At 43.9% G+C, this 25,785-nt stretch overlaps 1 protein-coding gene across 1 annotated transcript in view; it reads left to right on the forward strand.

The window, feature by feature from the left end:
* The window catches only part of GATB (glutamyl-tRNA amidotransferase subunit B), a gene marked incomplete at its 5' end in the record, with an annotated part of 66,959 nt that overhangs the window by 14,119 nt on the left and 27,055 nt on the right, over positions 1-25,785 (forward strand). The window contains 6 exons of the mRNA XM_080916314.1: positions 12,105-12,218; positions 14,550-14,748; positions 15,183-15,305; positions 21,337-21,450; positions 23,504-23,588; positions 25,210-25,254. Coding sequence (XP_080772440.1) covers positions 12,105-12,218; positions 14,550-14,748; positions 15,183-15,305; positions 21,337-21,450; positions 23,504-23,588; positions 25,210-25,254 — 680 coding nt within the window. The remainder of the gene's footprint in view (positions 1-12,104; positions 12,219-14,549; positions 14,749-15,182; positions 15,306-21,336; positions 21,451-23,503; positions 23,589-25,209; positions 25,255-25,785) is intronic.

Below are 25,785 nucleotides of genomic sequence, written 5' to 3' on the forward strand. Positions count from 1 at the left end.
TTCCTCTGAACTGGTGTGAGCAGCAGTAAAGATTGGGAGTTCATTTTCTCCTCTGTCCCCACCCTGAGAACCTGGAGGGACTTTGTCAGCGTTGTCCAGATGACTCCTGTGTCTATAGAACAGCCCACAGGCACCTTAGGGTTTCTGGAGTCTGCTCCTTTATGGCCATACTCTATTTCTGGGCAGTGACCTGGGCTCTTCAGGTTTAGTTTTTAACAAGAAACTATAGGTATTGTGTCTAAGAAGGGCTTTTGTCCCATTTCCGTACTCTATATTAGGGTTAGAGTTATTGGTTTCTTTTTCTCTTAGAATATGTGCTCCAACAAGATAGCGGTTCTGAACTGTCTTAGGTGAGCTTTGTCTACATGGCACAAAATGACCAATGCTAGAAATAGAGGTAAGGGTGTATTGAAAATAAAATATGGGTATATTACCAGAGATACTGGGAGTGCAAAGCTTAGGGTCTTCTGGCGATATAAATTTGTAATAGTTAAAAATAGCTAATAATGTTTAGCGACACGGTTTCTGTCTGACATTTTGGTAGCTCGCACAGGCTTTGTTCTGGTGATTTACACAGAAGCCTGTAATAGGATGCAGCCTGAAGTCACGCTGCTGGGCACCATTCATTTTCCCATGGGCAGGTCGGGAACTAAAAACCTGCAGCAGACCTGGGAAAGCACCTTCTGTTCCAGTGTATGCCTGCCCTTGGTGGTTGTCATTTGGGCTTCTGTGACCTGTGCTACAGAGGTGGAGTGGGGGACTCGAGGTAGGGGAGTTATTCTAGAAGATCCAGTATAGTTTTAAAGGATTAACAGAAATACTCTGACCGGTGAGAACTGCAGTCAGATAAGTGGAGAGGAAAGAACCAGCCTGATCCTGAACATTTAGACATGGAACCTGTGATGGAAATGCTGCTTCTCCGCAGCCAGTCAACATGGGGCATGTTCAGTTTTTCTCACTACTTGTTATAACAGTGTCTTTTGGGAACAGAAGGGTCTAGTATAGAAAAGCCCAGTTTTTAGGGACAGGGAACAATGGAATGGGGGCTACCTGAACTCCTGGGGAACATTTTAGCTCCTGTCATATCTGGAAGGCGATGTAAGACATTGGGTGGGTTCTGTGGAATTCTTTGTTCGTGTCACAGTATGTAGTTGTGGTCTTTCCGAGGCCTCTGCACAGGCCTTTCTGTGGTGACCACGTTAGCACGGAGGGGCAGGGGAAGATCTAACTGCCCGCTATACTCTGACATCTTGGGGAATGCTTTCCTTTATCCTTTCTTAGAATCTTAGCAAAGCTAGGAAGTCACCTTACCTTGGCCTCTAGAGATGGCAAGCGTGGGCTGGATGATTCCGGCAGACTTAGGTACTCGGGCTGTGCTCCTCAAAGAGCATTCTGTTTCTCGTGGCAGAGTTCTTGCCAGTGAGCCTGTTACCTCTCAGCCTTCCACGTCCAGCCACATCCTTGGAGAAAAGACTCAAGCTGGCAGGAACAATAGGTAGAAATGAAAATACACCAGTGCTTCCAGGAGCCTTAAAATGTTCCATTCTAAATTTTGATATTTGAACCACTTTTCACAGGTGTAGAGGCAAAAAAGCATAACCAGGGAAGGGTCCTTTCCATCCATGTCTGCAGCCTCCTTGTGAGACAAGTGAGAGTCTGTTATTGTCAAACTCACATGCCACCACAGTGAGCAAGGTCAGGGGCAGCAACCCGAGGGCTTGACTGACCCAGTGACCGAGGGAGGCCAGCAGGCTATCTAAAACTGCAGCTGAGAAGTACCTTGCTGCCAGTCTTACTGTAAAGCACCAGGCTGTGCTGCCTTCTGCAGCGTTTGCTAGTTGTTCACTTCCATCAAAACATAACCGGTGAGTTTTTTCTTTACAGCTTTGTAAACCTTTAGGATGCCTGTAGCTATTCACCACCTTTGTTTGTTTATCACAGTCAGCTAGCTGGCTTGTTTATCTTAGTTCTTACTCCCTTCCCTTTTACATCTGTGCAGAGAAATTCATGTCTGTGAAAACACCTCCTGGACTCTCAAGTGGCACATAGATTTTATTTGATATTATTATAGTATTCAGTTCTTGACTTTTCATCATTAAAATATAAATACTTTCATTTTATCATGGCCAATATGATGGTGGCACTAAATACCTTCCGCTCTCTTGAAGTAACTTGGATGGCACAGTAACCTGAGTGATAGTTAAAAGTAAGATTTCCCCTGACCCCTTTCTTTCAAAGAAGCACAAATTGGGAAGTGTACACACATATTCACACAGCAAGGCAACAGAATGCAAGTATCAGTAGACAGTAAGACCGCTTATAACTTCAAGGGAAGCTAAATGTATTTTCTTTCTTTTTTAAAAAGATGATTTGTTTTAATTATGTCTGTGTGCTTTTGTATTTGTATGAATATGTTCACAAGAATACAGGTGTCCCCAGAGGGCAGAGCATCAGATCTCCCTGGAGCTGTGGCTACAAGTGCTGGTGGGTGGGCCTCTTTACATTGCTGTTAGGAACAGAATTCAGGTCACACACTCTTAGTGGATGACCCAGCTTTCCTTCTGTAAGTGTGTTCTCAACTAGAAACAATCTAACTGGTGACGTAGGGGGCAGGTGGGGGAGCTGTGGTGGTGGGGTTAATTCAACTGTATATGCAAGAGTGAGTATTAGATAAAATGTTTTAAAAGAACATTTTTATATTCTTAAAAATACACATAGCTACTTACATGTAGCATTTTTATATTATATAGATGTTAGAGAATTCTTTGTTCACAGACATCTTTTGTTCCATTTTACGGAGAGCCACACCATACTTCATCGCCTATATAGGACTCTCATTGTGTCCTATAACTTAGCTGAATCTATGACATAGAAAGATTTAGGTCAATACAGTTAGTATATAGGCTTCTTTCATTCCTAAAACTTATTTTTAGGAACAGTACATAGACGCTTCAGATGCCCTTGTGATTTACAAACAGCCTACCTCCCCCATCTCTGTATCCTTCCCTGTTTGTGTGGGAGTCTTATCACACCTCATCATGCCTCACCCCTACATTTTTATTTAGAAATCACTCACATTGAAAGAAAAACCGAGAAAACAGTACAGTGGAAATTCTCCTTGCCCCTAGGCTGCCCCCTTAGATGAGCCATTTGAAAATAAGTTACAGATAACAGGACTTGATTTTTAAATATTTCAGCATCTATCACCTGAGAACAACAAAAAAGTTGTCATATATGGATTCCTATTACTATCACACTCAGAAAAACTAACCTTGACACAGTGTCCTTATCTGTTCATCTAGTCAAAGATTACATTGTATTTGGTTGTCCTGTCTGCAGTTCTGGCTCTTTTTCTCATCCCCTCCACTCCTTTGCCTTCTTTTATTTGTTTCTTCAGAAATTGATATTAAAATGTCCAAGCCAGCTATTTTATCTTCTCATGTACTGTTGAAGCATTTATAATTTGTGCAGATTATTGCCCCCCTGGGAGCTTGGTATGTGCACACACACATTTTACCCACTGGGAGCTTGGTATGTTCGCAGGAGCGCTCCCCCCCTCTCGTGCACACACACACACACACACACACACACACACACACACACACACACTTTGCTTCCCCTTTAAGTGTTCATGAGTTTTTGCGTCTCCTGAGGAAGCATCTGGAAAAATGTTAGGCTCTTCCTGTGCCTCTTCTCAGGACACCTCTGGGCTGCTAACAGCTCAGGTGTAGTTTTAGATAGAAAGGTGTGTGTGTGTGTGTGTGTGTGTGTGTGTGTGTGTGTATTTGCTTCTGGTAGCCACAGGCTACCACAGTTCTCTCAGCTCCTTGCTCATGATCACACTAGTGAGTATCCAGCTTCTTCCTTTTACTTACAGTCTAGCTGGTTCAAACCATTGTTTCTTTCTCAACCAAAATCAGATCTTTCAGCTTTATAGCGATCTAATCTTCTGTGTTTGAAAGAAAGCAAATCTTGACTTGAATCTTTAGGGCATGTCACTCCTCAGATCAGAGTTTCTTATCACCCCGTGGCTGTGCTTGAAATGTGACATTGTCATTCTGTGCAATCTCTCTCGGTGTGTAGTCTCATTTGTAAACTTGAGGAAAAGTCAGAAAAGTTAACATTCTGTGTGGGGCCACATATGAAGTGAGGAGGTTTGTACATCGAAGCCCTTTCCCATGTAAATACTATTTGAAAGTTTTAAATTAGGATAATGAGTAAGACAAGTATTCAAAAATTAAATAGGGAGAAATATTTCTGCATTAAAGATCTTGACCCCATCTCAACATTTGTCAAAAAGAACAATTTATTTTTAGTTTTAATTTGTTTGGTTGGCTGGTTTTGTCTTTCCCCCTTGATTCCTAATGTCTGTGCCTTTTCTTCATGAGCTCATTGAATTTTAAGAGCAGCTACTTAGAAGATAGGAAACCACAGATGTGCGGCCAGTTAGGCAGCATGGGAGAAGGTGGGAACACATGTTCAGCTTTTTAGAAATCTATTTCCTTGAGAATGGGAGCTTTTCCCAGCCACAAGTGAGCATACAGTGTTGTACAAGAAAATGTTGCTTCACCATAACAACAGAAAATGAAGCGCCAGGCACTTCCCGGTGCATTTAAGGACTATGGTGTCTGCTCTGCTGGAGGCAGCATAGAGAGCAGCACAGAAGGTGCTGGTCATGGTCAAGGGGTAGGAGCATGTTGACATAATATGTAATTGTGACACCAGCTACAACGATCTCTGGAGCTGTCTGAATCATTTCCCATTAGATTCCCTGTGTATATTTGAAAAGCTTGAAAGCAAAGGACCTCCTGATGCACACATTGCCTTAATTAACACTCCCTTTCTGAAACCAGGGTTTCCAGTTATCTACCAATGTCTTTCACTTTGCCGAATGGTACAATCTTGAAAAATAAAGATTCTCCCCTTATCAGATGAGGAAATAGACCTGGAGAGGTCATGGAGCGATAATAGCACAGTGATAGTAAGATTCAGATTCAAGGCAGTCTGACTCAGTTTACCCTGTTTCAAGGCTTTGTAAAAGTCTGCTTTGAGATCGGGTTCATTGTCAGTGGGTAATACCAGATTAGTAACTGCTGAAGACCCGAGAAAACAGGAAGAAACCAGTTACCCTGTATACCCAGTTTTGTGTTTTCCTGGTTGCTGCAAATCTCTGAGTTTCTCATCTAACTAGGATAACTGGCCAAGAATGAGACTAAACCAACAACTTCCAGTGCCAGCATGAAAGTTAAATAACCAGGCAATGCTATGAGAGAACTCTTATTTTTATTTTTTATTACTAAATCTATTTGTTTATTCTCTTTACAACTCACTATCAGCCCCGCCTCTCCTCCCAGTACCCTCTCATATTTTTATTTCTCTTAAACCTAAGTGGGGGCAGTTTTTCCACTTGGACCCAAGATTGCTTTTCATTGCTGAAATCCCCAGGGGTTAATCTCAGACTTTATATCCTGTAACCCAGAAAGAGTAGGAGACTCTGCTCCAGTGCCCACAGCCATGTTTGCTGGCACTGACGTGAGCTGGCTGTGGGCTGCCTGAGCTTGCTAATTGGCAGAGATAGGAGGAAAAAAAAAATGAGGCTCCTGATACTTTAGATCAAAGCATTGCTGTGGCCCTCATCTGGATTACCTGTGAGGGGTGGAGCTAGTACAAGAAGGCTAGAAATACAGGGTGGGGAACTCCTGCTCACACCCTCTGCTTTCCACAGGAAAGATGTGTGATGGATAGTGATTTCCCACCTTCCTTAAAGAGGGACTTAAGTAGAGGGAATTTTCTCCTCTCTGTGCTAAGCATGAAGAACATATATAAGCTATGTGAGTATTCACGCATATATCCAATGACTACTTGCAGTGGCCAGATTCCCCACTAACTCTCTTAACCTCTGAGTGACTGGCTAGTGAGTTTACTCATGGTAGCAGGGAACCCTTGTATTGTGTTAATTGTATTAACTCTCTTCACTGAGTGACTGGCTAGTGAGTTTACTCATGGTAGCAGGGAGCTCTTGTATTGTGTTAATTGTATTAACTCTCTTCACTAGGTGACTGGCTAGTGAGTTTACTCATGGTAGCAGGGAGCTCTTGTATTGGTTTAGAGCTTTGTAAAAGAGCTCAGTGGGAGGACAAGTGCTATCTATATGAATCAGGGAGTTTGCACTTTGAGACAAATTTATGGTTAGCAGTAACTGCCCATTTTACTGCTTTGTTTTTACTTAATAAATTTTAATTACTTTCTCCCCATAAATAAAACATTTACCATGCTATATTCTAATTATTAGATTTGTCATCTATAGCGTAAACTTCACAGAATAATTGGCATTTGGGCTTTTAGGGAGACATCACCTTAGAGTCTTTATTTTAATAACTCAGTAGCTGGATTTTCAGTGGAGACACAGTCATGCTGTGCTGCCTCAGCTTTCAAAGGATGTACTGATGGTACTCATCGGCTCATGTGTGTCACAGCATCGTGGGCTGACCAGGTAAAGGCAGAAGAGGACTGCCAGAGGAATGCTGTGAGTTGCAGACTTTTTTTTTGAAAGATGTACATTTTTCCTTTGAAATACATCCCAGCTATTTTCCAGGATAGGTCCTAGAGATAGATTTAATGAACTAAATAATTAATATAATTTCCCAAGACTTAGAGATTGTTTTAATGAACTATATTTATAATTAATTTAATTTCCTATAAAAATGCTCAAATCCTAGAAAATTAAGGTTGCAGACCTTTCTTCTGTCAATTTGGGTTCATTCATTTCGAGCCAGGTGGAGGAGCTACATATGTTCCCCATAAAATTAGTAGTATTCATTACTCTTGCCTTCCAGTATGAGAAAAAGGAGCCCACACAATTTTTAGTTTGATGCTGGCTGAATGTACTCAAGAACATGACACTTTATTATTATTTATCAAAAGAAAAAGTCTTGGGGTGGATGGAGAAGTGCATGTGTTTACGGTTACATTTGAAGTCTGCACCCAGATCCATGCCTCCCATTTCCCTGCTCTCCCTGGAGATCTAGAGCCAATGCCAGTTGGCTCTAAGCTGGGTTTGACCAATGGGATGCTTTGCTGAAAATAGGGACGCGCGCGCGCATGCGCGCATGCACACACACACACACACACACACACACACACACACACACACACACACACACACACACATACAGAGAGGCACTTGTGCTTCTTTGTGTTGTTGAGTCTTTTTTTTTTTTTGTGGCTTCAGCTCTCCAGCTCCTGGGATGCAGATTCATCCTGTTCCCAGTATTTTCTAGTAGCCCCACCTTTCCTCTCTGTCCCTGCAGCCCTAGGTTAGGGGTGACTTGCTGTGGGGACTCCCCTGCTTGTTGCAGTGTGCCGGCTTTGACACCTCCACCCTTCTGTTATCTGTGTGAAATCTTTGCTCTTAATCTGTTCTATTTTACATGCTAAGAGTATTTTCCTTTTTTTGATGGATACTTTTCTAGAATAGCTTTGCTTTTATCTCGTAGCTTTCGTCCTTGGGATGTTGATAAAGGGAATGTTAAATTATTTATTATCTTAGCTAATGTTTAATCCGTTAGGTATTATATTTAGGTGATGGGGGAAAGAACCAAGCAGAATGATAAAGATTGTCCCGTAAGAATTCAGCCCGTGAAGGGGATGGTGCTTCTCTGAGGACTGTGGGAGGCACGAGGGAGTGTTTGTACTGGAGTAGTGATGGGTAAGACCTCACACACCCAAGGGTCTTGTTGGAAGCAGCACTTTGTACCGAGGAACACATTAGGATGGCTGAATGAAGAGTGGAGGGTGGGTATAGTGGACCAAGAGGGCCGGAGGGTAGTTCAGCTGGATCATTCAGGGCTCTGAGAAGTCTCTAAGCACTTTGTGATGGGAGCAGTAGAGCAGAGCTTTAAGCAGAGGAGTTATCTGAACACACGGATTCTCACAAAGGCTACTCTTAGAGGGGAACATAGGAGGAGACCTTGAGGGCAGCTCTTGCTAGGTGAAGGAGCAGAAGAAGCCTTGGTGGAAGAGAAGGGTGGGGTTTGGTTGGAATCCGATACAGAAGGGAGATGAGTATATAATAAGGAATTTGGTGATTATTTTACATGTGCCTGGCAGCATCAGGTGAAGTTTGTTGAACTCAGGGAGCAGGACTTGCTTGTTTAGTTAAGTGAATTCCACATTAGAAGACCCTTTGCCATATTGGGATCACAGCCGCTCCTTGGAGGTCCCATGTTTTACAGACAAACCGAATCAGTGGGTCTAAGCACTGGTCAGTATCCCTGTTTACTGCTCACCACTTCTGGTTTCCTTTTCTAGACTCAGATCCTCAGTCTCTTCTTTCTTTAGTCATGAAATTTGCTGACTGCCCATCCAGTGCATATTTCACCCCCACTCTGGCTATCACAGCTTCCTTATCCTCTGATGAAAGAATCGACTTTCTAGCTGAGAAGTCATAGTATGAGTTCTGTGTCAGAAGTCAAGCAGCAGGACCTTCTCTGCTAATTTATAAAGTCCACAGGCCCGCCTGTCAGCAAACCTCCCCCGTGCCGAAGACTGATACTGAGTCTTTCAGAAAGTTGAACATAGCACCTGTGGAGCCCAGCATTTGGAAACTGATCTATAGAGCTAGAAGCTGGTAAGAAATCATACCTCAGAGGCAGCAGCCGCCTTAAGTGCTTATAATGGGTTTGTTTGAGGTACTGTTCTGAGGTTGTGGCAAATGTAGTTTTAAGAGATAAAACTAACTCGATCTACTCTTTGAAAATTCAGAGCTGAGGCAGTAGTTACAAGTCTGAATTCTGCAGTCCTATTGCTGGCCCTGCTTCTTACTGTGTGCACCAAATTACCTCATCTCAACGCTTCCCTTCAGTACCCAAAACGAGATATAAGGTGGCAGTATCTGCCCTCAGATTACTAGGAGGACAACATGACAAGTGGGCATGGAGCATATACCATCCGTGCCTCCCGTCATAACCCCGGTGCACAGTACATGCTTGCTGTGGCTCATACCTGACACCAAAGGGACTCTCAAGGCTCAGCTTAGAAAGGTATGTGCATGAGTGTCGGGGATTTCTGACTTACTCCCACATGAGTTGGTAGGACTAACGCTATCATCTTTATAGTCACTGAAACTAATTGTTTTCACTGAAAACCAACTCTGGAACAAGCTTTGGTACAAGGTGATTGTTTGCATTCTCAGGCTGCTCTTTTGATCATGTCATATATAATCACTTTGTCACTCAGAGAGGTTCCAAAAACAAGTTTAAAGGCCAGAGGGTGGCAGGTACACTTTGAAAGAGCCATCACTGCCTCTGTGAAACTTTGCTATTACCTTTATCCTCATTTAAGTTCACATGAATTGGGTACCACTCTTCAGTTTCTGGCAGAATCCAGAGATAGAGGGCTGCACAGCGTTCCCAGTGTGTGAACGACTTGGAGCAGATTTGATCCTCTGTGATGCAAGAGTGAGCATAGGAAGGACAGTAACCACATTACAGAGTGGCCACATTGCAGATGATTTGCAGGGCATGTAAGAGGTGATGCACAGGTTTCTCTAGGAGAACTGGCCCTTAGGTGAGGGCAGGGCATAGGAAGACATAAGGTTGAAGATGTAGGAAGGAACTAGAACATGCCAGAGCGGTAACTTCTGTTGTGGGGATGTTTGGACTATAGAGAGACCTTAAGTAACAAAATAGGACAAGATAAAATTTTAACAGCATCACCCTGGTGATGGAATATAGGCTTGAAGAAGGCAGGGTTGTCTCATCCCCACAGGTTGATCAAGGGCAGGGACAGGAACAAAGTCCTATTTATCTCTGTGTCCCTGATGTTAGTACATTATAGACATTCAGGAAATACTTTGGAATGAAGACAGCTCAAGTTGAATTTTTTCATTTTTCGCTCTATCCTAGAACATGCTGACCTGGCCTTCCATCTGTCACAAGCAGCTTGACTAAGATCATCATAAATCCTTTTTTCTTGGCATTCTTTTAGCTGGTACTGTGTTTACTAGCCCTCTGTGCAGCTGTGGTGCCATGACGATTGATGGTTATAATTCTGACCCTGAAGCACTTCAAGGCTCCTAAATCATCAGAAAAAGATTAAAGTATATTCAATATCACTCTAATGTTTTTGTGTTTTACTGCAGTCTTATTCTTTAGGAATTGATGGCTTATGAAGTGCCTGTGTACTTGATAAGTACACAGTGAGAATATGTGGTCATGCACAACTCCAGACACTCTCCTAGTACCAGGAACAGGCAACTTACTGTGTATGCTCAAAACAGAATGGCCTGTGTTCACTCCATGCCTAGAGGAGGAAGCATGCTGGGCCCAAATGCAGGACCAATCAGACGTTGAATCAGACATTGGAAAACCAGTGGAAGGCAGCCAGCTAATCAGATGTTGACCAGACAGGTGGAGACTGTACTAGCAGACAGGCTGTGCCAAGCCTCAGAAAGAGCACAGTTCAGGGCTGGGGTTCCAGAATTATTATAGCTGTGTGCCTTGACCCCTGTCACTGGGCTCAGATGGGGCAGAGCTCGGCCCAGCTCAATTAGTATTGCAATAACAACAGTTCCATGAGATGTCAAACACTGACAAGTGAAGCACTGATAATTAGATCATCCTGGTCTCCCTGCACGTCTTTCCTTAAAAGCCATTATTACAGAGCTGACAATATCAAGAGACCCAGAATGAAGAACCGGGAAATGCTGGGAGATTGCTCCATTGGTGACTCTCTTAGATTTCGAGAAAGGAGGATTTGTTTGGGTTTCCTTTGGGAGCTTGTATTTTGCCATCATCAGAGATATGTCTGTACTTTGTTACAGTTTCCTTCAGAGTCTGTCTGACCAGTCAGTCCTCATCTTCTCGGCTGAGAAAGCCAGTCCCTACCCAAGCCACAGGGATCCAACTGCCACCCAGGAAAGGACATGCTGGCTTCACGATTACAGGCTCTGTAGTCAAGTCTTTTTGCAGGAGCTTAGCTTTTCTGTATCCTAAATATTGGAGTAGCACTAATTTCCTTCTTTAAAGGCTGAAATAAAATAGTTACTGTGAAAATTCACTGCAAAACATCACCTAAACTAACCTGGTGTATATAAATACTGTGTCATGCTAAATAGAATATTATAGAGAAATATTAGCTATGCCAGAGAATGCCGTCAGAATACACAACTTTATCTCATTGCCCAGGTCCAGTAGCCTCACAGATCTTCTCAGACTACAGTGGGTTATCAATAAGCAATTGAGTGTCTATAATGGGGTAGGTAGGTGTTCCAGGTGTTACTTGGTCTGCGGGTATGTATCACGTTGATTTTTGGAAGGCAGTTTGTCTGTAGCTGTCCAAAATAGAAGTAGAGCGTGGGCATGATTCCAGAACTTAGCTGTCCCCCTCACCGTATTACCAGTAATTACCTAGTTTGTAACCTCCAACTCCATCCCCACCCTCGGGACTGGGATAGTAGCTAGTTGTCTCTTGGGTCCAGTGAACCTGAGAGCTCCAGGAGCCCTCAGAGCCCAGAGCACAAGGCGCTGAGGACACTGAGACCAGGACCTCTGAGGGAGGTGACCATGCCTGGGGGAGACAGTGCCCCAGCCACGACACAACGGCTGTGGTTATTTTGTTCTTACAAGTTTGTTCTTTCTTTTCTGCCAGTGAGGCCATATCATCAGCCTCTCAGATCCCCTGTGTCCCTCTTCATGTCACACGTCACCACAGCAGGACCCCAGGACCCTTCCCTCCCAAACCACTGCTTCACATAGATAGGAGTAGCTCCTGATTCTGTTTGCAGAGAGGAAGAGGGGATTTAGTGCAGGTAGTAACTGCTCTACTGAGCATTTCCAAACTCTTCTCTGATGCTGTATACGGGAAGGCCCCTGGGATGGCAGGTTTTTAAGTGCCCAGAAAGACCCCCCCCCGCCCCCCCCGCTGCACGCATGTTCCCTGATAGTTTTCTGATTCTCTGTCAGCTGTGAAGCAAAGCTGACCCTACAGAGAAACAGATAACTCCTGTTGAAGAGCCAGTTGACTGCTCAGGGATGATATGAGATAAAAGCAACACAAATGTTTGGCCTGTGGCTCTAAAAGAAGCTTCTGTGGTGTTTGTAAAGGTTCTCAACAGGAGGTGTGTGGAAGCTGCAGTGATGACTGGCTTGGCGCTGAACTGTCACATAAACAAGAAGTCCTTGTTTGACAGGAAGCACTACTTCTACTCAGACCTTCCTGTAAGTATGCTATGTGATCTGCACTTACAAGTTCTCAGCACTGGGGGCCTCTCTTGAGGGACAGAAGCAAAGGCCAGGGGATGCACCACTCCTGTTTTCCATCAGCCCTCCTGATCACAGCAGGAAGGCTGGCTAGCCCTAATGAAGGCAGAGGCCCCCCTGATGTGTACTAGATTGGATGTGGTTGTCCTGATTGCTGACTCCTTGCTTAGTCCTGTGCTTCTGCTGGTGCACTTATAATTGAGCAGGACCCAGGAGAGGCCAGTGCTGTCAGGTTCCCCCAGCCATGGTGTCTGGGGCTAATGTGCTAATTGCCTGTTACGATAAAGGCTAGCCCTGTGGCTGGCACTGCCTAGTGCCCACTGTCAGGGTAAATGCTGGAAGAGTGTGACTCTTTTATGTAGACATTCCTAATAAAAAGGATCAAGTAACTGGACAGTAGTAGGCAGAGTAGTGAGCAGCAAATGCAGTATCTACCTGCTTTCCTCAAACTTAGAAAGGCCCCAGTGTCAGTGTGAATAAGAACCAAAACTGAAATGGTGAATGGGTTTCTGAACATAACGTGTCATTTAATCAGGTGAGCTGATAGCTGAGTATGATTTATTAAAAACCAATAGCAATAAACATTGCCACTCGTCCTTCTGGAACTGCAGATTGGAAGAGTCGGGGTTTGGTGAGGACATAAGTGGACATAAATAAAACGTAGAGCAAGTAGGAGTCTGTGTCCCCACAGCTCCCCTCACAAGCTCTGCTGTATAAAATCTAAGACATGTTTACTCTTCAGTCCTAAGGATGCAGCCGAGGGCACCGCACATGCTGGGTGAGCTCTGTGCTACCTGCCTCACACCACACTGGAAATGTTTCGCTGAGCTGTTCTTCCTGGACTGGGCAGTTCAGTGTATCCAGAACAGATGGCCATGATGTTGCGCAGTCTGTTCATGCTGCAGTGCATTTGTTGTTTATCTGCAACTCAGAGTTAGCAAGGCGCCCTAGTGTTTTGTCCGGCAACCTGGACCAGAATTCAGGTTATACGTAAAGACTTCTGAGCATAGATAGGGAGTTAGGCTTCTATACAGTTCCCCAAGTGTGATCCCAGGGCACCCAGTGTCAACATTTCCCAGAGCCTTGTTAGGATTATACCTCTTCGAACCTTACTCCAGGCCTCCTGCATCAGAAACCTTGAGGGTGGTATTAGCATGCTGTGGTTTGACGTGTCCACTTGATTGTCTGAGGGTGTAGAAGTTTATAAAATCCTTTCACTGGCCTACTAGGGAGAGGTACAGACTTGGGCCATTGTAGCTTAGGGATCTCCTGCATCTCTGTGTGGCTTTAGGCAATACCTTTGATGCCCTCTTGCCTGTAATACATAGGCTTGCGGGATTGAATGAGGACAGCAGTGTTGAACAAGTTCTGCAGATTCTTTAGCCATTAACTTTCTGTTTATCTCCAGTCTTTCTGTTGCTCTGTATTCTCAGCATGTGTTTGAAAGTAATTTTTCTTCTTCTATTTAGAGCAGTGGTTCTCAACCTTCCTAATGCTGAGATCCTTTAATACAGCTCCTCATGTTGTGGTGACCCCCCACCATAAAATTGGTTTCCTTACTACTTTGTAACTGTAGCTTTGTTACTGTTATACATTGTAATATGAATATCTGTGTTTTCCATTAGTCTTAGACCCCTGTGAAAGGGCCATTCATCCTCTGAAGGGGTCGCGACTCTCAGGTTGAGAAGCACTGATTTAGGAGGGACAAGCGTCCTCACAGCAGCGGTTGGTTATTTCATGCTATATGCTGTCCATTAGCCAACTGTGCTCATATCACAGCACTGAGGACAGAGGAACAAGGGAAGGACATGGCATGATTACCTACCTGTAAGAGCAGAGCTCGGGACATGCTAAAATGCACTGGCATTTGCTGTAGGCCATGTTACAAGTGGATGGCTAACTGCTTAGCCAGCATTCCCTAATAAGGGGCTCAGCAGGAGCCTGGTGATGAGATGCAGAGTTTAAGCTAATGAGCTAAATGAAAACAATAAATTCTTCTCTTAGGGGCTCTGACAATGACATTACTGTTATTCCCCAAAATGGTACTGCAGCAAGCAAGGTAGGATTTGTGTTGCTAATGGCATCATTATTAGGGGCAGGAGACTTTGGTAGGTAATGGGGTGATGGGAAAAACCAGAATAAGACAGGTTAATTATGCCAGAAATGTATAAAGTAAAATTTTTTTGTCTCCTTGTTTCAAGTGAACCTTTATGATATGAACATAAGGTGAAGTGAATCCCAGCTTTCAGTTCTGGACTAGTGACTAAATCCATGTTTGTTTCTGAGCAGGCTGGCTACCAGATCACCCAGCAGAGGCTCCCGATTGCTGCCAATGGACACTTGAGCTACAGTATCTGTCTAGGGAAGAAACGTAGTCAGGTGACCACCAAGACAGTGAGGATCAAGCAGATCCAATTGGAGCAGGACAGTGGCAAAAGCCTCCATGATGACCTGAGGGCGCAGACACTCATTGATTTGAACAGAGCCGGTATGCTGGGTCTACCCTGCTTCTTCCAGCCCTGTCTGCTCTGGGGACTTCTCTTCCCTTCTAGACTTTCCTCAAGCCCATTGAGAAAGCAGACACAGGAGTCTTACTGACAGATCAAAATATCCACGTTAGTATTAGCAGAGCTGATGGAAGTGCACGGCCTGAACCGTGCTCACTGCTAGGCTTGCCAATTACTCAGCCTTAAAATCAGATAGACCTATCTGCCCTGTCACGGCCCACAGCTGGATGTCTTTAAGCAGACACTGAAAGAGATGAACCAAAGTTAAAAATCGACAAGCTCCAGAAGTAGAGGAAGGGGGGGTAGGTCTGCTTTGAGGGTCCTGCATTAATGCCAGGTTTTCCCAAGATTTCCCAACTCCTTAGCTGATGAGTCTGACAAGCCCAGGCCAGGCTGACTCACCTCTCTTTGCTAGGAGTTGGCCTTCTCGAAGTGGTCCTGGAACCTGACCTGTGCTGTGGAGAAGAGGCAGCCCTAGCTGTCAGGGAACTGCAGCTCATCCTTCAAGCCCTGGGCACCAGCCAAGCCAACATGGCAGGTAGAAGCTGTGTGTCTGCTCCATATCATCTCCTCTCGCTTCTGGCACATTCTGCATTTAGCCTGTAACACCCTGTTTTCCCCTCTTAGAATTCCTCTCGGGCTCTTTTTTGAGTCCCAAACCAAAAGGAGACACAAACAACATTGCATACGCATTGAACCAGAGAGTGTGAGATAGAAGTCAAGAGACAAGATTTACCTTCTCCCTGTTTGTTCCATGGGAAGTGTGGACATCATGAGGTGTGTTCAGTTCAGACCATCCAAAAAAGGACATTGTTCATGAATACTTATTTTGTGAGTTCTATACACATAGCCAGTCGCTATTTTGTGAAGATCCATTTATCTTTTGCAAAATGTTCATTTATCTTGAACCATGAGCTACCCTGATCTGATGATTACACAGTATACATATGTAGGTATGTGGATGCAGATAGTAAGATATCAAACTGTATTCATTCATTGTACAACTAAAACACCTTTAAGCCCAGCACCCAGAATGCAGAGACAGGTGGTTCTCTGTGAGTGCAAAGCCAGCCTGGTCTACAGAGACAGTCTGAGGCCAGTGAAGACCAAACAGTGAGACCCTGTCTCAAGAAACAACAACAGTAACCCAATATATTATTTTAAAACTTGAGTAAAAATTATGTGTGTGCAGGTAAAGCCAGTCTATTGGCTCTAAATACAGTTATGATTACACAGGCCTAGAGATACAGGTCAGTGGAGTGCTTATCTGGCATGTGTGAGGCCTAGGTTCTATTCCCAGCACTACAAAAAGGCAAAGTTATATCAAACTGCCTTGATCTGTAAGTTCAAGCAGAGAGACTCTTCTTCTTCTGGGCCTGGAGTGTGATTACATGATATACATGAATGAAACTGTCATAACAACCATTTCTTTAAAGTAAATCATAGGTCTGTTGACTTCTGTTTCTTCATGAGAACTTTGTCAAGGCCCTTGCTCAGTGTTCCTTTGCCTTCCTTTAAATCCCTGAGAGGGAATGTCTCCCATGGTTTCCCCCAACTTTCCCCTTTCAGAGACTGTAAAAACTCCCACCATGCTTGGGGCTCTTCCTAACAGAATACAAGCTCTGTCTGCATTTGCAGTCTTGTTTCCACGGCATGCACATTCCAGTGGCCACAGTGGGCACTTAGTAAGTGTCATTAATGATGATGTCCATCCACCTGCTGGGGCTTAGTACTGTCCACCCTCATCATGTCACATAACACGTTTGCATGTTACGGAGGGTCTTTCAAAGTTTTAATGTTATGCTTGTTACATAGAACATCTTACAAATGATAAAGTAACTTCAAGAGTCCTAGCACAAGTGAGGTCTGAAGACTAGGCTTATTTGCCCTCATCTTTAAACTAAAGGCTGGAGAAACAGCCCCATGAGTCTGAGTGGCATAAAGGTTAGACGCATAGGAATAAGGGAATTCTCTACGTTCCATTTCTCACTTGGGCTACTCTTTTGTCTACAAAACATAAATGAAATGAACAGGTTGGATAGTTAAGCATTGATTCTGTATCATGTGCTTACCTCCCGCAAACCTATGACATCATGAACAGGCTGCTTGTTAGCTGAGGAAGAGTCCCATCTGGGTCCTAGCAAAGAGGGAAGCCACAAAGGCAAGAAAGAACACCGGAGCTGAGGGAGAGTCAGTCCCCTTCAGGTCCTAGTGAAGACAGAAGCCACAAAGGCAAGAGCTGATGAGCCAGTGGCAGCAGCAGGTCATTAAATCTCAGCTGTTGTGACACTCTCTGCACTTTCTGTTTCTTTTTGACAGAAATTGGCAGCTTTGCTTCCAGTACAGCAGCCAAGAAGCTCAAGTGCTTTGGCACACTGAGGGCCCAGGGCTGCCTGGAGACCTCAACCCCCCTCCCACCCCTTCTTACCATTAGCATCTTTGAGCCTAACTACCTTTGCCCATTGTTTTCATCCCACCACTCCGGGCTGTTGTCTCAATGCTGGAGGCTGAGCTCAAACTGAAGGCTGTCTTGAAGACGCCCCCTAGAGACCAGTAGGCTTGGTGCTCATGGGCTGAAGGTGTGGACTGTTCTGAGTTCTAGTTAGTGGTCCTGGTAGTTTTGCTGATGAGCAGAGACCCTCATAGCCCAGTGTCTGAGTCATTTCTTTCTCATGTTCAGTATGTTGCTGCTGTTCAAAGAGATCTCCAAAACAGTATGTTGATTCAAATGTGAAAGAAAGTAGACTTGCTAAGTATTCCAACACTAATTCTATCTACTAGCTGGAATGTTTAGTATGTGCTTATTAAGTTTATCCCATAGCTTAAAAAAAAAAAACAACTTCTGGGAGATGGTGATATGCCTGTTTACAAGTGAAGAGACAGAGTCTACACCCATTAGAAGTGTCTGCACTGCACCTGAGCCCATGTGCATCCTTTCTCTATACATAATATCATTTCCCATGTGTAGCCAGCTGGTGTCGTACTGCTGTGCATACCTGCATAAGAAGTAGGCACTGAAGCATGTGTGCGGACAGAGCCTGACTCTGAGTTAGAATCCAACTCTGTGGCATGTAGCGCTTTTGAAGGTCATTCTCCAATAGCTGTGTGGGGAAAGAAACAGAAGAGAAAAAGAAGCCAGGAGTCAGAACTGGGTTCTGGTAGGGAGACAGTTTGAAGTGCCACAGGAACGCCCAAGTGCCCATGTTGCTAGCCCAGCACTACTGAGAACGGAGGCACTGGTGGCTGTAAAGCTGCACACCTGACAAAGGCCTGTGCTGGGTGCGTGTGTGCACTTTCAACAGCAGCTCTAAGTAGGGCTGCTTCTATAGCATCTCCACTTACTTGGATGAATATGTTTTATGAGTTATGTTCAGTAAAATTTGATCCCTTTTGGCTGGGGATGTAGCGCAGTGGTCGAACCCTTGTCTAGCATGTGTGAGCCTAGGTTCTATCCCAGCACTACAAGCAGGTTCTACTCACTCTTGCTCCACATTCTCTTCTTTAAGTTCTGGAGATTATTCAGCAGCCAGAATGACTCACCAACCTCCCAATCCAAGCCTCAGACCACTACCGATTGCAGACACCGGTTTCTATCAGTTTTTTAGTCTTGTTGTGCAATGTGTTTCTAAAGGAGAATGTAACCACCCTGTCACTGTGCTCAGTGGTATAGTGTGTATTTACCTGTTACAAATACCTACTTGGGGAAGATAGAAATTGAGCTTGATGAATCCTTACACAGGAACGAAGGCCCCCTCAGTGGGACAGAATGCACAGAGGGAAACCTGACTGGTATGGCTTTCATGCACTTGAGGTAATTTGACTTAATTTGTTGAAAAGGCATTTTTGTCTTCATGAGGTAGAGTATCTTTTGTTAATGTCTGATACTATATCTGGATCCAGTCTGGTGAGCTCTCTTTCAACACGGCAGGATACTAAGTGATTCTTCTCAGACATTTATGTAGTGTGGTATTCTCTGGGAGAGACTAAAATTCATGCCTTTATTTCTCTTCCAAATTAGAATTCTAAATCATGAAAGACAGTGCCATCTTTAAAAGTGAGTAGTAATTCACAGTTCCTTGAGGTTTGTTTTTTTTTTTTTTTTTTTTTTTTTAAATCGTGTCCCGAGCATCGAGGTACACTGGGGCGGTTTTCCTTTGAGCTTACTGGGCCTTTCATGTGATTCCAGTTGTAGGTTAGTTCTGGTCAGAAAACTACTGTGAGGCAGAAACCAGTCTGCTTGCCTATTGCTCAGGAGATGACCAGTGTGTGGATTCATCAGTCAATGGGGTTTAATTCATCGAATAGTAATAGTGGGTTAGATCTAGCTCTAGATTCTGCAAAAGGCCTTGTCTATGCTGTGAAAACCTTACTCTCACCAGGAAATACATCAACAAGCAAAACATCAATAATTATGATCATTGTTTTAAATAAATGAATGACTCTTAATGCCAGAATAACTTGGAAAGTGGCAATATTGCTTTTATAGGCCACTCAGCAGAGTTGATGTTTAGTTAAGAACTAAAGAATGATTCAAGGCCTTAGCCAGCCTAGAACTAGGTGATGAGCTTTCAGGAAGTGGCTGAGTCAGAGAGTCTGGCCTGAAAAAGAGTTCACAAAATACCATCAAGGTTACCAAGGCGACAGGTAAGAGGAGTACAGTTTGGCAGAAGTCAGAAGTGTAGCTCTTCAGGCAATGAGGGAATCATGGCAAGATTCACGGGAGAGAGAGACCTAGTTTCATTTCCACCTTAGAAGCCACTGTATCTCCTATGGAAAGTAGATTTCGGGTCAAGAAGGGAAATGCAGTCCATTTGAGAATGAAGGATCAGGTACAAGGTGATGCTGCTTCACAGCAATGGTGGCAGAGATGATGGACAGGTGGGTAGATTCAAGACAGTTATTAGGACAACAATTCATAGCAGATTGGTGTGGGAGACCAGAGAGAAAAGCAAAGATGGCTTCGAGGAAGTTTGAAGATAAGGCTAGCTGAGATGGGAAGATACAGGCAGGTCAGAAGTTTCTTTGCAAAATGGCAAGTCGGATTTGGAAGTTGGAATACCTGTAAGGCCTGGAGTGGGGTTCAGAGAAGTCTGCCCGTGGAGACTCAGGCGTCATGAGCACACAGATAATATTAGAACTGTATGCCACTCTGGAGAGCACCTGAGTGAAGAAGAGAGTCCTGTGTGTTCACAGGAAAGGGACATAGCAACGTAAATGAAAGTTGAGTGTTCAGGAAGACCGATAGTGTCAAGCCACCTACGCTGATGTACGATGATGTTTCAAGAAGGAAGGAAACCAGGAAATTCTGGCTCACAGGAGGATTGTGAGTTCCAGACCAACTTGTACTACATAGCTTTGAGTCTATCCTCAGCTATGTAATAAGGTCCTGTCTCAAAAGGTGGGGAAGATGAAGGGTTAATTTATATGTCACAGTAAGGCAAGAGTGTGGCACCAAGGAGATTGTGGCACCCCTGACAAATGGCATCTTCTGAGATCTGAGGTAGGAGCCAGGCTGCAGTGGGTTAGGATGAACTAGGGTAAGGGAGTGAAGACAGTATGTGTATTAGATTGTTAGAGAGGATTTGCCTAGAGGGAGAGCAGAGAAATGACTCATAACTGATGTCCTAAAAATTTGGCTCGTGGGAAGAGATTTTGAGGCTTCTGTTTGTTTTCTTAATGAGAAATAAACATGATTACATGTACACATACCAGAGAGGATGCTGAGAAAGAGTAAGCTGCATGGGAGAGTACTGGTAAGGTTCATGTCCTTGGAGGGCAAGAAGGGATTGAAAATTGGGGCCATTTCACTCTGGTCTTAACAAAGAGGTTAGTTGACAATAGGTATCAATCTCCTGCTCTATTATGTGGCTTAGATTCCTTGTATTCTGAAAGGCTACAGGACTTCCACGGGGAGGCCCTGATGGAAATGTCTAGTAGAGGGAAGGACACTTACATGTAGTCTTGGAGGTTGAGCCTAAGGGGAGGCAGAGAAGGAGAGTAACACAGAAGCTAAATATGAGGTGCACATCTGTAATCTTAGTACTACACAGTCTCTGCTTCAGCTAATTCTCCTGGCAGCCAGGAAGGCTTCAGAAGCTTGTTTATGGAAGGAAGCTCATTACAGTGGCTGGGAAGGAGACAGCTCAGGTTTCAGCTCTCGTCCTTGAGCTGTAAATTCTCAAGGACTGTCTTTCTTATAAATTTCCTAAAAACACAGAGATTCCTATTTCACTGGAGAGCAATTGGGGAGGGGACACATAATCAGTTTTGAGGCTTCCCCCAAACCCACTTTAGATAATTTGAAAGTACGGTAGAGTAGAACTGCAGAGCCTCTAGTTTTAATGACCGTGTTCTCATCTAACACATGGATACTACATAGATCCAAAACGTCTCTGTGCATATTTTCACACTGCTATGACTGCCTTGAGTGGGCAGTTATGTTCTCTGAAGCTAGATGGTTCTAACTAGACAGAAGATCAAGTTAAATACTACTTACATTGACACCTGCCCACCCTACAAACCATACTGCTTCAAAGAATTTCTACAATTTTTGTCTTCTTTCCTTCCAGAGGGTCAGCTGAGAGTGGATGCTAATGTGTCCGTACATCACCCTGGGGAACCACTAGGTGTCCGGACTGAAGTAAAGAATCTCAACAGCCTCCGGTTCTTGGCCAAAGCGATAGGTAAATGTCAGTTTGGACTCCTGTGCACGTGTCACCTCCTGTTTGTAGTGTGCAACAGTGTTTAGTGGCTCCTGCAGCAACCTCTAGTTTTCACAGTTCTGTGGACCAGGTCTTATTGGACCTGCCTCCACTCAGGCCTGCAGCTCTAGAGACTGTCAGGTCAGCAGAAGCAAAGATCTGAAGTGACCTCCATCACATGAGTCCCTGTGACTTGAGGCCTCTCCATCCACATGGTCTCTTGTCCTTACTTTGTGTGGTCCAGGATTTTGTATTCGCCAGTAGATGATCCCAGGAAGGTATAGGCAAAAGCCTCAATGTTCACTTTAGTCCTACATTCTGGAACTCTACTCATACAGTGTCACTTCTGACATGTTTCTTTTTCCATCTTAAATTTAGGCCAGACCCATGGGGAAGGAAATAGAATCCACCTGCTTTGAGAGGATTTACAAACTATGGTGGCTTGTACTGTCATATGTCATTTACCTTATGAAGTCAAGTTCACTCATTAGACTGAGTATAGTCTATTTGTTTTTCTCCTTTTTACCATTTTCAGCTAATAGATTGCATGTGTCTGTTGGGTGGGTTTCCGAGAGCACACAGTGGGGATTTCACTGATGGCAGATGTTAGCATAATAGCTAACACAGAGCAGGCCAGCTCTAGGGCCAGTCTCACAAAAGTTAGAGACTGAGAGGCTGAGGGGAGGACATCTCAGAAGACTCAAAGTTATTAGTCTTTAAGGCCCAAGACATCTGTAAAGGGGAGGGGGTGACTTAAAAGTGAATCCTGTCAGGTACAGGGAGAGCAAGCCTACTCAAAGGACCGTGGCCACCTTACTTCAACCAAGATGTGTAGAAGGTGCTGAGTCTCTGGGAAGGATTGGAACAGTTCGGGGAGATGGGGGAAGTTGTTCTCATCTGTGTAAAATCTTGTGTCCCAAACCCAAATTGATAGCCAGTCTTAATAAACACACTTAAGGGGACATATTTTTATCGAGAATTAAAGTGGTTTAAGGGGTAACTCATGGGGCAGTGGGCTATGGGTGAGACTGTCTCTGTAAGGGAACATAGTCAACCTTCTGAAGTTATCAGAGCGGCGGGAAAGGGCTCATGCTTGCATCCTGAGCTTGTGAAGGACCTTCAGACAAGTGGAGTAAAGTTTGCTTTCACCCTGGACATGCAATATTCAGTACTGCATTGATCTAAAGGTGACCCAGCAACAGGCAGGCAGAACTTACAACTTGTCTGCAACTGGCATTTTTTTAGCTGTCCCTAACCTCTTTTTTGTTGTGTAAGTACCCTCTGAAGCAACAGTCAGAATTCTGCCTGTGTTCAAACAGCCTAGCAGAACCAAAGCCTTGGAACCATGGGTTGAATTCTCCAAGCCTGCAATTTTCCCATACAGTTTTCCCAAATCCTATTGGACCATTTAGCCATCTTCTCATGTTAATCGGAGAATACTCAGATGAGAGGAGGAATACAAATGGACCAGTCTGCTGCCTTTTGGCAACTCAGATTAAAGGGCTGGGATTTGAGCAAGGACAAGGGGTGGGAAGTTAGGGAAGGCTTACTTTCTCCAAGGAGTTTAGCAGTTGCACTTTGATTATATTTGGCTGCGTTGATTGGAAAATAAAATGAAAACTCTGTATTCTCCTTTCAAAAGTGTTCATACATTTTTACTCGTATTTTGTGTATAATTTTGGAGGATTAGCAGGCCCGTCTGCTGGTTGTCACAGGATAAGGAATTCGAATGGGCACAATTACATCTGTGGTCACTAGACCTATACACATTAGTCCCAATCCTTCTACCACAGTGTATACAGTCTATACTAGGCTGTTAATCTCTCTGAATTGAGGTATCTGAAAAAGGAAAAAGGAGGGAAGAGACCAGCTTCTTAAGGCCCTTCCCAGTAGTGAGAAGAAAATACAGCCTACAATGACCATTGTAAGCAAGCTCCTTGATTGTTTTTTAACTTAATGATTGAGAATGGTTTCTACTTATTGCCTGTATGGATTAAAGGTATTGAAATAGACTAACTTGCTGTGTTCTTCATAGACTATGAAATTCAGAGGCAAATCACTGAACTTGAGAATGGAGGTGAAATTCTGAATGAAACTCGTTCATTTGATTATAAGCTGGGGTGAGTTTGTATTGATAAGCCTGTTGGCCACAGCTCAGTGATTGGGGCTCAGCCATGGGCTATGTGACAAAGGTCCTTCCTTAGCTTGTCTGTAGCCATAAGAGAAATGACCAGTGAATCCTTCTGCACCCCAGAGGGATGAAACATGGTCTGCATGGTCTGAGTCAGCTGATGCAGACTTACACAGAAGTGCTTGCTCTTAGGTCCTAGGCTCTCCTTGCTTTCAGCTTGCCTGCTTTGTGGCAAGAAATTTCATTCTCTTAATAATGTGTGGGACTTGAGAGTTGTCACAGCCCAAGCTTGATGTAGAAAAGAGCTAAGAGCTGGAGATTGGATACTGTACCAGTTACCTTCCTATTGTGCTGGCAAAACTCCATGATCAAAAGCAGCCTCTGAAGAACGTTTACTTCAGCTTGTGATCCCAGAGTCAGCATCCAGAATGGCAAGGGAGGCACAGGAGCAAGCGGGTGGAGCAGAAAGCTGGGAGATCAAATCTTCACACAGCAAAGAGAGCAAAGTGGAAGTCTGGCGAAGCTACGGACTCCAGAATCCCGCGCCCAGTGCCGCATTTCTCCAAACAGCAGCCAGCTGGGGACCAGGTGTTCAGATGCCAGAGCCTGGGGACATTCTTGTTCAAACCACCTCAGATATGTTGGGTGTTGGTTTTTGTTTTTTCTGTACATTCTTTCCTTTGTTAGTGTGTTTATATTTATGTATATATCTCCAATTGAAATCTGAAAAGCTTGATTTTGCTTGTCCTTGATTGAGACAACCCCATGCTAGTCAGCTGTTAAACTGTAGCGAATATTCGAGCTATTCAACTTATAAAGAGGAAAGGTTAATTTTGGTTCACAGTTTTAAAGATTTCAGTCTGTCATTGGTTTGGCCTGCAGTGGCCCATGACACATGGCTGAGCTACACGGCCTACTTCATTGTCAATATGCTGCCCAGTCTTGACTGTCAAGTTGGTTACTCTGGATATGTCTGATGGCATTTCCAAAGGCCATGAGCCTCCAACTTAATGAATGATTTTTCCCTTCATGGATTCCTATAATGGCATTATTAGAGGAAGGGCCTGGTAAAAGGAGTAAGTCCTTAGGGGCATGCAAAGTGGAAACTTTCAAGGGTTCTTTGGAGACTCAGTTGTGTTAGATGATGTTTTGCTGGGGCAAACACATGAAGGAACATTTGACTGGAGCAGACATGTCCTTGGGTATATATCTTACTCTGTCTGTTTTTATATCTCTGCTTTGTTTCCTCTGCTATACTTTCCCACAAACTAAAATAAATATGTGGCTTTCCTCTTAAACTATTTCTACCAGGTGTTTGGTAAGAGTGAAGAAAGTAACATACTAGGAAACAAAAGACAGAGGGAGGTACCGGGGGTCCACAGACTCCTCTGAGGGCATATTCTAATGACCCAAGGCTTTCTACTGGGCCCCATCTCTTTCTAACACTTTTAACATTTCTACTGAGAACTTCTTAATAGGCCCAAGCCTTTAACATGTGGCTTTTGAGAGAAATGCTTAAGCTCCAGCCCATAGTAAGGCCCCTCTCTGCATGTGTCTAGCCAGGATTCTGTGCAGTGTTTGATTAATGCTGTCTTATCTGATTGTTGCAGGTGCACCATACCAATGAGAGACAAAGAAGGAAAACAAGACTACAGGTGATGCAGAACACCAGCACATATTTGAGAGTCTATTAAAAAAAGATTATTTATTTATTTATTTAAGTACACTGTAGCTGTCTTCAGACACACTAGATCTCATTACAGATGGTTGTGAGCCACCATGTGGTTGCTGGGATTTGAACTCAGGACTTCTAGAAGAGCAGTCAGTGCTCTTAACCACTGAGCCATCTCTGCAGCCTGAGGGTCTATTTCAAACAGTCAGCATAATGATGCTGGAGAATTTTGGAAACCACTTGTTGTTATTACATGATAGGAATCAGGATTTCTTATGTTATACATAAACTAGAAGTTATATTTTCTTGACTTGTTAGCTGTAGAGCCCCTTCATAGGACTCAGTTTCTGGAAGGTGTGTGTTCATAGACTTGTGTAACAAAGATGGTGTTGTCTAACCAAGGAGATGGCAAGCAAGGGTGGGCCTAGACTTACATTTGGCAGTAGATCCTTTTTGAAATCCTTTGGAAGAATGTAAAAGAGAGATTAGTTTGTCAATGGATGGTCCCTTCCAT

This window comes from Micromys minutus, assembly GCF_963924665.1.
Source record: "Micromys minutus genome assembly, chromosome: 4".
Lineage (NCBI taxonomy): Eukaryota > Metazoa > Chordata > Mammalia > Rodentia > Muridae > Micromys > Micromys minutus.